The 13037-nt window shown below is 37.3% G+C and overlaps 1 protein-coding gene across 1 annotated transcript; it reads left to right on the top strand.

The window, feature by feature from the left end:
* The first annotated feature begins 11172 nt into the window (after positions 1 to 11172).
* On the top strand, positions 11173 to 12123 carry LOC130861757 (olfactory receptor 52A5-like). Its single transcript, XM_057750925.1, has one exon. It carries the CDS (start codon positions 11173 to 11175, stop codon positions 12121 to 12123), a length of 951 nt encoding a protein of 316 aa, XP_057606908.1.
* Positions 12124 to 13037: the final 914 nt, after the last annotated feature.

Below are 13037 nucleotides of genomic sequence, written 5' to 3'. Positions count from 1 at the left end.
TCAAGAATTTGAGATGGGGAATTCCCTGGCAGTCCTGTGGTTAGGACTCTGCACTGCCAGTGCAAGGGACATGGGTTTGATCCCTGGTTAAGGAACTAAGATCCCGCAAGCTGTGTAGCACAGCCAAAAAAAAAAAAAAAAAGAAGAAGAAGAATTTGAGGTGCCCTCCCTTCTGTCATGTCTCTACTTTCAGTTCTTACCATATATGCTTTCTCATCTCCATATGAATTCCAAACATTGTCTGGTTAACTTCTGTTCATACCTCAGGCCTCAGGTAAAAGGGAGAAAGCATTCCTAACCTGTTCTATAACTTGGGTGTCCATTGTTTCACTATGTATCACACATATATTAATTCTTTTTTTTTTAATTTTAGCTTATTGTAGTATAACATTATAACACATTTAAAATGTATATTATGGTGATTTTGTTAATGCAAGTTTGTGCGCCTGAAGCACAGTGAGGCTAAACAAACTGAAACTTTGGAGTTTGGAACAGAGAAAGGTTTATTGAAGGGACATGCAAGAAGCCAAGGTGGTTCATGCCCTAAAAAAGACTTGAGCTTCTGGAAGTTTCCTGCAGAGCACGTTTTAAAGCCAGGTGAGGGAGTGGAGGTCCCAGGGTATGTGATCAGATACTGTGCAATTCTCTGATTGGCTGATGATGAGGGAAGAGCATGGTGTCACATGGATTAATTTTATCAGTTCTTAGGCTCCAAGAGGCCTGGGGCTATGTGCTCATGGTCAGCAAGTAGCTAATATCTTCCATTTGGTGGCTGGGGCTGGAGTTCACATCTGCAAAACAACTCAGGAAATTGCATCAAATACTGCTATTTAGGTATTTAAGAGAGGATCTAAAGCGAGGATATGGGGAAAGTCCCCCATGGGGTCCTGCTCAGTTACAATTTGATGCATCAATTATTATTTTTCCCTGGATTATATTATTTTATTTTTATTTATTTATTTATTTTTAGATCTTTATTGGAGTATAATTGCTTTACACTGTTGTGCCAGTTTCCACTGTACAACAAAGTGAATTGGCTGTATTTGTACATATATCCCCATGTCTCTTCATTCTTGAACCTCCCTCCCACCCTCCCTATCCCATCCCTCTAGGTCATTAATTATTTTTAATGATTATCTTATCTTTTAAACTATGAATACTTGAAGGATCGGGTCAAGTCAGTTTTTTTAATCATGACAGCCTCAATACCTACTGTTAGCCATGATTCAAAAAGCACTTTCAATATAATTTTTATTAAAAAATAAATTAATAAATGAATTAATGAATCCTGCATGAATCTATTGGCATAGCTATGCTATTTCTTTCCATGCCTTTTTCTATTTTTGTACTTTTAGGAAGAGAATGAGCTTCATCTTTGTGATGAATGTGCCAAGTTCAAGTGTTTTTGTGGCATAAAAGCATTAACCTAGCATGACTTGTTCAGAATAATCTGCATTTTGACACATTTGGAATTATCTTTCAATTCATATGAGTAGTAGAATACTTGGACTGTATTATTTTTCTTTCTTTTTTTTACATAGGCAAATAATTGGCTAAGTGCTCTTCAACAAATGTACTATTTTCTTCCTGATACAGAGCAGGGCCCTGTGGGGCTCCTGGGCACAAAGCCTTTCTGTGCCCCCATTTCTTTGATTAGAGGAAATAGTCTTCATTCAGCCTCCATGACCTTCACCAAGTTCCAATGGGCAGATTCAAGCATTTATTAATTAGGGAAGGGAGAAGATGCAAGACCAGGGAGAAACAGTCAAGAGAAACAATAGTGCAGCCTTGGGGCAAGGTCCTGGTTTCCCTTCAATGAATACACACAACAATATCATTGAGCTGTTTTGCAGATACTGAAACACCCTCCAGGGGGGAGATGTTAAGAATTAGAGATAGTATGCTGCCCACAAGCATGTAGACCCCAGACCAACTGGACCTAAATATTGAGGATGCTGACTCCTACTTGCCTCACCACCAACCCATCAAAAGGATGTCCATGAGTTGATCATGCCCTCTTGAACCATTACTATAAAACTTCTCACTCTCCTCTCCAAGTTGGGACACACACTTTTGAGGGCATGAGCCCTCTGTAACCCCCTTTGCCTAGCAAACTAATAAAGCTATTAGCTATCTTTTTGTATTTTACACAAAACTCTGTCTCTGAGAATCAATTTGGCACCTGTGTACAGAGAAGCTAAACTTTCAGCATCATTCCTTTCTAGATAGAGGCTATCTTAAATAATGCTCTCATCATCATTCTGCCAAGCAAACCCTAAATATTACCTCACTGCAGACAGAGTCTGAGTCAGTAAAATCACAACTCCATGAGTTCACAAATGTTTCTGTTCATATTTTACAATAATCTTGAACAATTTGTTTGAGCTACTTTTTTTTGTTTCATCCTTCTCCAACTAGAGGAAAACAGTCTCAGAGACAATGACATGTCTGATTCATTTCTGTTTCCAGTGCTTTAGAATTCAATTACAAGGTCTCATTCAATCACAAAGAAAATACCTCACTTCTTTGATAGGGCTATGTTGATATTGCATCCATGACAGAAGTTGCTACAAGGATTTAAATCTCCAAGCTTCGAAGTATCTTTCATCAGTATAAGAGTCTCTGCAACATTAATCTTGACCTGTCTTGAAAATAGTAACTGTTTCTTAATTGAATGTAAGACATCTCTATATTAGTTTTCTTTTTTAATTAATTAATTAATTTTTAAGCTCTTTATTGGAATATAATTGCTTTACACTCTTGTACCAGCTTATGAGGTACACCAAAGAGAATCAGCTGTATTTATACACATATCTCTATATCCCCTCCCTCCCGGGACTCCCCTCCACCCTCCCTGTCCCAGCCCTCCAAGGCATCACCCATCATCGAGTTGATCTCACTTTGTTATACAGCAACTTCCCACTAGCTCTCTATTTTACAGTTGGTAGTATATATATATATATGTCTCAGAAAAAGAATGATATTGGGAATACAACAAAGGAATGCAGACAGCCTCCAGAAGCTGAAACACCCTCTTTCAGAACAGAGACTTGGTGACCCATTTTACACTTATAACCTCCAAAATTGTAGAGTAATAAACTTGTGCATTAAGCCACTAGATTTGCACTAATCTATCACCACTGTAACACATTTTGTTCCTTTTTAAAGCTACATAATATTATATTGTCTGTATATGTTAACTTTTGTTTATCTATTCATTGTCAATGCACATTTAGATTGTTTTCATCTTTAATTGTTGTGAAAAATGCTCCTATGAAATATTGCTGTACAAATATTTGTTTGAGTTCCTGCTTTCCATTCTTTTGTGTATATATTCTTTTGGAATTGCTAAATAATATTTTTAGAACCTGTGGAATGTTTTCCACAGCGTTTCACATTCCCACAGAAATGCACAAGGGTTCCAATAGTTCCACATACTTGCCAAAACATGTTATTTTATTCCCTTTTTTTTTTTTGGAAAATAGCCATCTTACTGGGTGTGAAGTAGTATCTCATGGTGGTTTTAATCTTCACTTCCTTAATGATTAGTTATGTTGAACATCTTTTCATGTGTTAATTGGCCATCTACATATATTCTTTGGAGAAACATCCTTTACCCATTCAAGTCCTTTACCATTTTTTAAAATTTTTTGTTGCTTTTTATTGTTGTTGTTTACTTGCAGGATAGCATCCCTAGAATTATTCATTCATCCCTAAATGTTCTTTCACCAAAATCTAATGGGAAAAAGGGGGTTTTATTTATTTTATTTTATTTTTAACTTATGTAAAATCCTGCTCAAATACAATGATTAATTCTAAATATGGACCAAGGTTCTATTTTCAACTCTGCCCAGCCTGGTATCTTTGTGCTACTCTTTGAGAGAGATATGAATTATAGCATAATTTGTTCTTTGCAGATGGTAGCTTGAAGTATTTGTGACCACATTTGATTTACTCCAACTTGGACGATGTTTGGACAAAGTAATTTGGAAAACGTCTGATAAACTGTACAATGTTAGCCCTTGGCAGTTTATTTGAAATTTTCATAGATCACATATAATTATTTCCACAACTTTAAATATTGTTTTCATAGATGAGAGAAATATTGTGACAAAAATGTAGTCATTTGTCCAACGTCACACAATGGGAGAAGGATCCTGGATATAAACCATGTTTGATAAGAAAATAATAACAATTTTTATTTTGCCATCTTATCTCCTTTAGAACTATGTTAACTGAAAATGCACAACCTATAAGTTGAGAATTATGTTTTATTCAAGAGCATTACTTGGAACTATAGCCAGATTCTCAAAGAGCTCTGAGGAACTGTTCCAAGAGTTAAGGGAGGAGCCAGCATATATAGGAATTTTTAGTAGGAAAAGAAAAGCAATTACAATATGTAGTCGAACATCAAAAGATTACCACTAATCACAAAAAGAGATATCTTAAGTTAATGATTTTAGTGCTTTTCTATGTACGGGAAGATGCAAGAGTCTGGGCTGATTGAAATGATTTCTTTGCTATGCATCTTGACTATCTAGGGCCAGTAGCTTGTTTCTCTCCGTCCTGAACGCCCCTCAGGGTGCACTGTTGGTGGGTGATGGCAGTGGATGATGGCTTGATGGTGGCAACCTTTGTTGTTTGTGGAAGGGCAGGTGTTGATTAAAAAAAAATATGCACAACCTAAAAGCCGACAGTTATATTTTATTCAGCAGGAATTTTCCAGACTTCAAGGCTGGGAGGCAGCATCTCAAGGAACCCTGAGAGAAATTCTGCTAGGAGGCAAGGGGGGCCAGGTTATACAGAAGTTTTGCAAAAAAGGGCAGGTAATCTGGAACATCAAAAGATTACTGTTAATTAAAGAAAACCAGGTATCCCAAGTTAAGGAATTTAGCACTTTTCTTTGTAGGGGAAGATGCAAGAGGTTGGGCTCATTGAAATCATTCCTTTGATATGCACCTCAGCTATCTGGGGCCAGTATCCTGTGTTTTCACATCCTGATTTTCCTCCGGACTCACCAGAGAGAGTGGTGGCTGCAGTCTGATGGCTGCTAGGTGGCAGGTATTCTTTCCTTCCCCTCAGGGTTCTCCAGCTCAGGTTGGAGGACCACAGGGCTGCAATCCCTGATGACAAAGAATAAGGATATTCTTTGTTTACCAAAATGGCAGGCAATGTTTTTTGTCCACAAACTCAATAGGTTGTTTTAAAGGAGGAATCCTAGTCTTAGAGCTCAGTCCTTGCATTTATTATTTTATTCCAACACTACCCTTCCTCTCCAATTCCAGTGTCCTCAATCCAGACAGAATCTAAAGCGAAGTCTATGTTCCACATTACACACCTGATGTCAGTTTGTGTTAATAACTATTCACACAAGGAAAAAGCAATAACCAAGGTATTTATAATTTACACAATTTTTAGAAAAATCCAGAACGTTCCCTTCAGACATTCTTTCCTTCAACAATGAAGATGAGCACCCTTGCCTTGAAGGCTTCTCTCACACTCTCTGAATGGAGAGTTCTTATTCAAGTTCTCTGTTTGCAAGGCATCTGTGGTCTGCTCGCCAATTTATAGAAAGTTAGGGCAGCCTAAGAGTTCAAAAATTAGGAAGCAAAATGCCCTCACTTTGTAGATAAGGCAAACAAGGCCCAAAGAAGGCATGAGTAATGGGAAGTATTGGGGCCCAGGAGAGGCCACCCCAAAATGTGCCTCAATGACAAATTGATTACTTTGAATAAAAGTTACTTTAGGAGCAGCTAATAAAACAGGCACACTTTGACACTTCTCTCTGTCTCTGAAAGCAGGACATAAATCTCCCACATGAACAATGACTTCCCTGTACCGGGAGTGTTGACTGAAAAAAGTGCACAACGTGAGAGCTGTGAGTTAAGTTTTATTTGGGACAAAATAAGGACTGAAGCCCAGGAGACAGCATTTCAGAAAGCTCTGGGAAACTGCTCTGAAAAGGAAGGGGGAAGGTCGGAATATATGTGATTTTGGTGAAGGTGGGGTACATGCAGCCAAGCACATATTTTTACAGAAGGTTGTTGCTTGTCTCATGAAGGTCGATGAGGAACAGACGTCACCATGAAGGATTTTAATGCTTTTCTAGATATGCGGAGATGCAGGAATTAGGCTCATAAAATCTTCTCCTGAGAATATCTAACTATCTAAAGGCCTCTTCTGCCAGTGTTTTCCAAGCACAGAGTGCCTCATTCCTGATCTCCACCCTGAACTCTTCAGGGTGTGTTGAAGGTCAGCGGTCTCAGCAGCTTGTGATTTGATCCTTGTAGAGGCAGATGGCAAGTGCCAACTTGTAGTTGGCAGGAGGTAGAAAGTCATCCTTATGACCAGAGATAGGGAGTTGAGGACGGAGAAGCCTCTATGAACAGAATTTGTTACTTTTTTACTAATTTACTGCCCGAATCAAACTTATTTACTTACTTGCTTCTTAATGATTAAGCACGCAAACCTAAGTTTCTTTGTCCTTTCAATCCCTCTCAAATTTATCGTTTCCTTGTCTAAAATGTATAACAGCTTTGGTGATTACTTAAGGTATATTTCTATGAGACTTCTGAGTGCATGAATTAAATGTTTCTTTTTCTCCTGTTGATCTATGCCGATTTTATTATACTCCTGCTACAAGAACTCGAGTGGTAGAGGGGAAATTTCCCCCGTCTGACAGATGTATATTTATCCTACACTTTACTAGAAGTGACACAGACTAGATCAGTGCTTCCCCCACCACCACCACTTGCTATACAGGAGGTTAGAATATAATTTAATTATCTGTTTAATTATCTGTCAAAGCTATTTCTAAATAGAAAAGATTATGATAACCACAGAGCTCCCAATTAATATCTGGATAAATTTTGTAATAATATTAGTGATATTAAAAGTAATAACACATTTGTATTATGAAATATTCATTCTTTAGAATATAAAAAGTACTGTCCTCAGATCAACATCACTTTCTATGCAAAACAACAAAGGCTATGTTTCCCTCTCTTTGGTGCTTCAGGATATAATAGGTAGTACAGTTTTAAATACATATGTTGGGGAAATTATGGGAATTATGAATCAAGGTAGCTCCATTTTGTGTAAAACTCATTTCACTATAACCATAATAATAATAAAAAAAAATGCTTCTATAAGCCAGCTTATGTGGAAGACAGGACTGTTGATTCCAGGTATTGGGATTTACCTAGCTTTTGTTGGACAAAACTGACACCCAGCACGGTTGATTTCTAGACACAAGGAATAACTACTTGTGAATAAATTCATGGGGTCCAGATATGCATCCCAAGAAATTTTAGATCAGTTCTTGTTGGGAAGAATAATTCTTTTCCACATCACACTTTCAGTTTTATGAAGTTAAATTATGAGTCCCTGCATATACTGTAGATGGTTTCCTGGAATGGGAGCTGACCCCTTCTCAGTATTGACACATTCAATTTGAGTAGCCACTCGAAACCAGAATAAATGTCCTATGGTTTATTATGGCATTTCTTGACCTCTTATTTATTAACTCAAGTGTTAAGGGCAATCTATGACTGAGACTGACTTTGTTAAAACTTTGTAGGGAGAACTAAATCACTAAGATTCAGGGACGGAGGCTCAGGAGCCTTGCAACACTTCTTATATAGTGATGGTATAATGATGATAATAAAGGGGGAATTGGATACATTTTGTGGCCTGTAGAGAAAATGATTTTGTCACTGGTAAATTCCTCAGGAGAATTGCATCACGGCCCTTGCCAAGTGCCGGTACTATTTTTCTTCTATATTTCTGCTATATTTGCCTCTGGGAATGGATTTCTTTATCTGCACAGAATGTTACACCAGCATGGGTGGGTGCACACACATAAGGAGGTTGGGGAATTAAGTTTGTGAGTATGTATGCTTATAGGTGCCTGTGGGACCTGGTGAGAAGTATTTAGAGAAGTTCCAGAGAGAGTATAGGGAATTAAAACTCTAACTTTATGTAAGGGTTAAGCTCCAAGTAAGTGTCAGTTCTTAGTAGACATTCTGAAAATGAGATGATTATTTCATTTAGGACTTGAGCTAGGGCATGAAGAGTGTTGAAATATGGAACTGATTTCCTCCTGGTCTAGTGGGCATTTCCCCTTTCTTTTCTCCTCTAAGCTACAGTAAAATTCTTCAAATCTTCAACTAAGACAGGTATGTATCCCTGCTGAGGTCAACATAGGAAGGTAAAGCTGTAACAAAACAAATGAAACTTATGCATCAGGATACAAAGATTCTTAGCATGTTTCCTAGTATGACTCTCCATTTTGCTTAATCCTTGCCCTCCATTTTCCCCTGCAGGTATACAGCTGGCAGCACGGCAAGTGGATTTCCATCTGCATTGAGAATTTTCTATTTTTAATAATTAATTAATTCATGAAAGTTAAACCATAATGGATTCATTCATTTTCAATGGGTTGTAGTCATTAAACAGTCCATCTATTTCATTGGGGACACAAAGGACAAATATGGACTTCTACTTAAGGAAATTGAGTTGTTTCATAGAGGAGGTGATGCTTGAGCTAAGAACTTAATAAGAAACAGTATTTGTTAGATAATGAAGTCATAGAGACAGAAGAAAATCTAAAAGAAACAAGATACAAGCATAGGAAAGTATAGAATACATGTTGAAGCATTTTAAAACATTTTATAGAATTCCAAAATGCATTTTTTAGTGACTAGTAAAATTTGTAAGGAAGGCCTAAGTGAATGACAACAATATTAATAGCATACGGTTATGTAATGCTTCCTATATGCCAAGAATTCTCATAAGCATAATGTTTCCAAATAATGCTTCCAAGTATTAATTTTCAAGTAATCCTCTTATTATCCATATGAGGAAGGATGATTATTATCCCTATGGAAGCAAATAAATCCCAGAAAACTCTTAGTAATTGGCAGAGGGCACACAGCTAATAAGTGCTGGAACTTAGACTCAATTTCCAAATCCATGTTCTTAACTACTTTAGTAAAAAGTATTCCATGTAGACAAAGTACATACCCCAGGCAATTTCATTTGTTCTTCTTGCTGAGAGGTATAAAATATTACAACTACATAGGTTTTGTTATTTCATTAAAAACAAACACACACACACAAAATCTTTAGATTGTATAGCAAGGCATGAATTTGGAGGCAGAAAGATCTAAGTTAGAGAAAACCATTAGTATACAATTTCAACAATACAGAGCAAAGAGACTGAAAAGAGAAATCATGGAGATGACAAGAGGAGAGAATGGAGAGGTGTTCAGAGGCTGAATCTGCATGAGTTAGCCACTGAATGGATGAGAGACTTTGAAGAAATGGGAAAACATTTTTTCATCTAGAGAAATTTGGTATTTTGCTGTCATATACAAAAGTAAACATAAAAGTTCTCCCATAGGAGCCCTAAACCCACTTGTGTATATTTGTCATGTTGTTGACAATGTTGAATGGAAAAAGAGTAATAGAAAAGTTTGAAGCTAGATCAGCTTTTTACTGCATTTTCCTGAATTAGATGGACTTACCTGGCCATACCATTCCACAGTGAGGTCACCCAGTAACATAATCAAAGTAGAATCCAGCCCTAAGAATGATAATTGTCTCTCAGACCTTGCTTTACCTATTCTCAGTTATAAAATGTATTATGTCTTTTTATGTTTTTACCTCTTTAAGTTTTGAAAATTTAGGTAAATAGTGTTTTTTTAATGGAAATTACAAGCAAAAGCATATAATGGAACATGTACTAATGTTTCCATGGCAAAAAGAATGAACTTGAGAAATAGGATACTGAGCTACGTAATAACATTCAGGGGTAGCTTGTATAGGAAAAGGTAGTTGAAGGAGACATGAAATAAGGAGAGAGATGCAGTAGTGATTTGGACAATCACCACACATATTAAATGAATAATTCAAAATAATTTGATTTTGTATCATTATTCTAACACATTCATGTATCCACCTTGTCCAAGAAAACATTTTTTGAATAATTTTTATAGTTTGCTTTAGATAAGAATTTTGAGATAGTTTATCTGCATCTTGTTGAAGCAGAGGAAAATTTGATTCTATGTTATAAATATGAAAAGGAAATATATGAAAACCGATTATCTTAAATTGAATCCCAATGAACAAATACAAGTACTTATTCAATATAAACTGTATTTGAAATTATTCTTCATGTTCATAATTTCTGATGTATTTTACTAAAATAATGGTGATTAAGACCAATTTTTCCTGCATTCATTTACAAATAAAAATATATCTTATTAAGCAGAATTCAATAATAGAAAAAATCTTGAAGGAATAAAATACTAAGCAACTTTTCTTTTGGGAGCACTACTCTATCAAGTAAAATTTTCCTGTATCAGAATTTGTAGTTCTAATGTTCATAAGACATTTTGATTCATGTATTATTTTTATTTTCTAGCCCTAAAATATCTAATTATATACAAGATTCTGGAGAAAAATTCCCTAGCATCTACCTCGCGAATAAAGGTAGGATTTACATACTGTGTTATACCATTTCTGTGTGCTTGACATGTATGTTTTTAACATGGCACTGCCCGGTAGATCACTGTCTCCTGGACATTAAGGACCCTGTGTTATAAGCTCTTATTTAACCACTGCTTATGAGAGCACTTGGAATACTTAGTACTCCTTGCATTTCTTTTTGCCTGACCTCCTGGTTAATGTATTTGCTACCATCTCAGTTACATATTCACATTCTATTAACAAAGAAAATCAAGTGAATATTCAATGGGGTAGTTTTTAACTGAGAAGATACAACCACATGCCCTCAGGTTACTAGAAATGTGTCTTCTCTTCATAGTGAGCATGTATATGCCAGCTGGTATGTAAGTGCGTGTGTTTCTGAGAAAAAGAGACAGAGACAGAGGGACAGAGAGAAAGAAAAAAGCACACAGAAGGAAAGGGGCAGAGGGGGAAGACAGAGAAGATAACTGAAATCTGAGATAAAGTAGGGAGCCTCTATCTGTGTTCCTGGACCCACTTAGTTGCTCCACCAAAAAATGAGTGTGTCTGTCAAAACGCCATTTGAAACCACATTTAACCACTGCTGGTATGAATCTAGGTGAGAACAGGAAACAAGACAGACACTCAACTCAAACCACCGCCTTGAATCAGAAGCTCTAAACCAGGGAGCTCTAAGCCAACATGCTCCAGCTCAATGGCACAGTCCTCATGCCCTCGGTGCTGACGCTGATTGGGATCCCTGGCCTGGAGTCTCTGCAGTTCTGGATCGGCATTCCCTTCTGTGCCATGTACATTGTTTCTCTGTGTGGGAATTTCCTAATCCTGGTCATCATCAAATCTGAGCGCAGCCTGCATGAGCCCATGTGTCTCTTCCTGGCAATGCTTGGAGCCACCGATATTACCCTCAGTACCTGCATGCTACCAAAGATGTTAGGAATATTCTGGTTCCATTTACGAGAAATATATTTTGATGCCTGTCTCTTTCAGATGTGGCTCATCCACACCTTCCAGTGTATTGAGTCAGGTGTTCTGCTGGCCATGGCCCTGGACCGCTACGTGGCCATCTGTGATCCTCTGAGACATGCAACCATTTTTACCCACAAACTTGTCACTCAGATTGGGGTGGGAGTGACACTCAGAGCAGGCCTCCTTGTGGCTCTATGTCTCATCCTCATCAAATGCCGACTAAAACACTATCGGACCACTGTGGTCTCTCATTCATACTGTGAGCACATGGCCATTGTGAAGTTGGCAGCAGAAGATGTTCGGGTCAACAGGATCTCTGGTCTGTTTGTGGCTTTCAGTATACTTGGATTTGACATAATGGCCATCATACTCTCTTACATTCGAATATTCGTTACTGTCTTCAATCTTCCTCAAAAGGAAGCTAGACTCAAAGCTTTTAACACCTGCATTGCCCACATTTGTGTCTTCCTTGAGTTCTACCTCCTAGGTTTCTTCTCCTTCTTTACACACAGGTTTGGCTTCCATATCCCTTCTTACATTCACATTCTTCTATCAAACCTTTACCTGCTTGTCCCACCTTTGCTCAATCCTATTGTGTATGGTGTGAAGACCAAACAGATTCGAGATCGAGTATACAAGATTTTCCACTCTACAGATGTTTCTTGAGTTCTCATTTATCTTATTTCAAATAACACAATTTCAATCTGAGAAACACTAATTTTGGATCAGATTATATGCTTTCTCAATCTCGTTTTTTGATGAAATAGAAATTTGTAGATTTTACATTTGAAACATTAAGGTTCTGATTCTTATGCCAAGAATTCACTTGTTTACAGAATTACTTGGAACATACATGTAGCCAATAGGTAAAACAGAGAAAACAATTATGAAGATTTGTTTTTAGCTAAATCAGCTTTTAGGGACATTTCTTTTTTTTTTTTTTATAAATTTATTTATTTTTATTTATTTATTGGCTGCGTTGGGTCTTCATTGCTGCACACGGGCTTTCTCTAGTTGCTGCGAGCGGGGGCCACTCTTCATTGTGGTGCTCAGGCTCCTCATTGTAGCGGCTTCTCTTGTTTTGGAGCACGGGCTCTAGGCGCATGGGCTTCAATAGTTGTGGCACATGGGTTCAATAGTTGTGGCTCACGGGCTCTAGAGCACAGGCTCAATAGCTGTGGCACACGGGCTTAGTTGCTTCGTGGCATGTGGAATCTTCCCAGGGCAGGGTTCGAATCCGTGTCCCCTGCATTGGCAGGCAGATTCTTTACCACTGCACCACCTAGGAAGTCCTAGGGACATTTATTAAAAGCACAACTAAATGTTAACACTTTAGCCTCTGTTCAAAATATGAAGTGTCATCAATGTTACTGCATAAAAATATCAGTGTAATGAATTATGATGTATTGTGTCTGAAACAAAACCATCTGTGCTGTTGGTTTTCAACACACTCATCATCATCATCATTATTATAATTAAGCCATAAAGTTAAGCAACCATCAGTTGCACATTAAGACTAATTATAATTCATGTATTGAAATATATTTATAATTTACATTTGTAATATTTGCAATGTAAAC

This window comes from Hippopotamus amphibius, chromosome 9, assembly GCF_030028045.1.
Source record: "Hippopotamus amphibius kiboko isolate mHipAmp2 chromosome 9, mHipAmp2.hap2, whole genome shotgun sequence".
Taxonomy (NCBI): Eukaryota; Metazoa; Chordata; class Mammalia; order Artiodactyla; family Hippopotamidae; genus Hippopotamus; species Hippopotamus amphibius.
The sequence above is the reverse complement of the archived record's forward strand: the minus strand, read 5'-3'. Positions and strand labels throughout refer to the sequence as shown.

Excerpts from the sequence above, each read along its gene's own strand:
- LOC130861757 (XM_057750925.1), top strand. The coding sequence starts at position 11,173 with ATGCTCCAGCTCAATGGCACAGTCCTCATGCCCTCGGTGCTGACGCTG.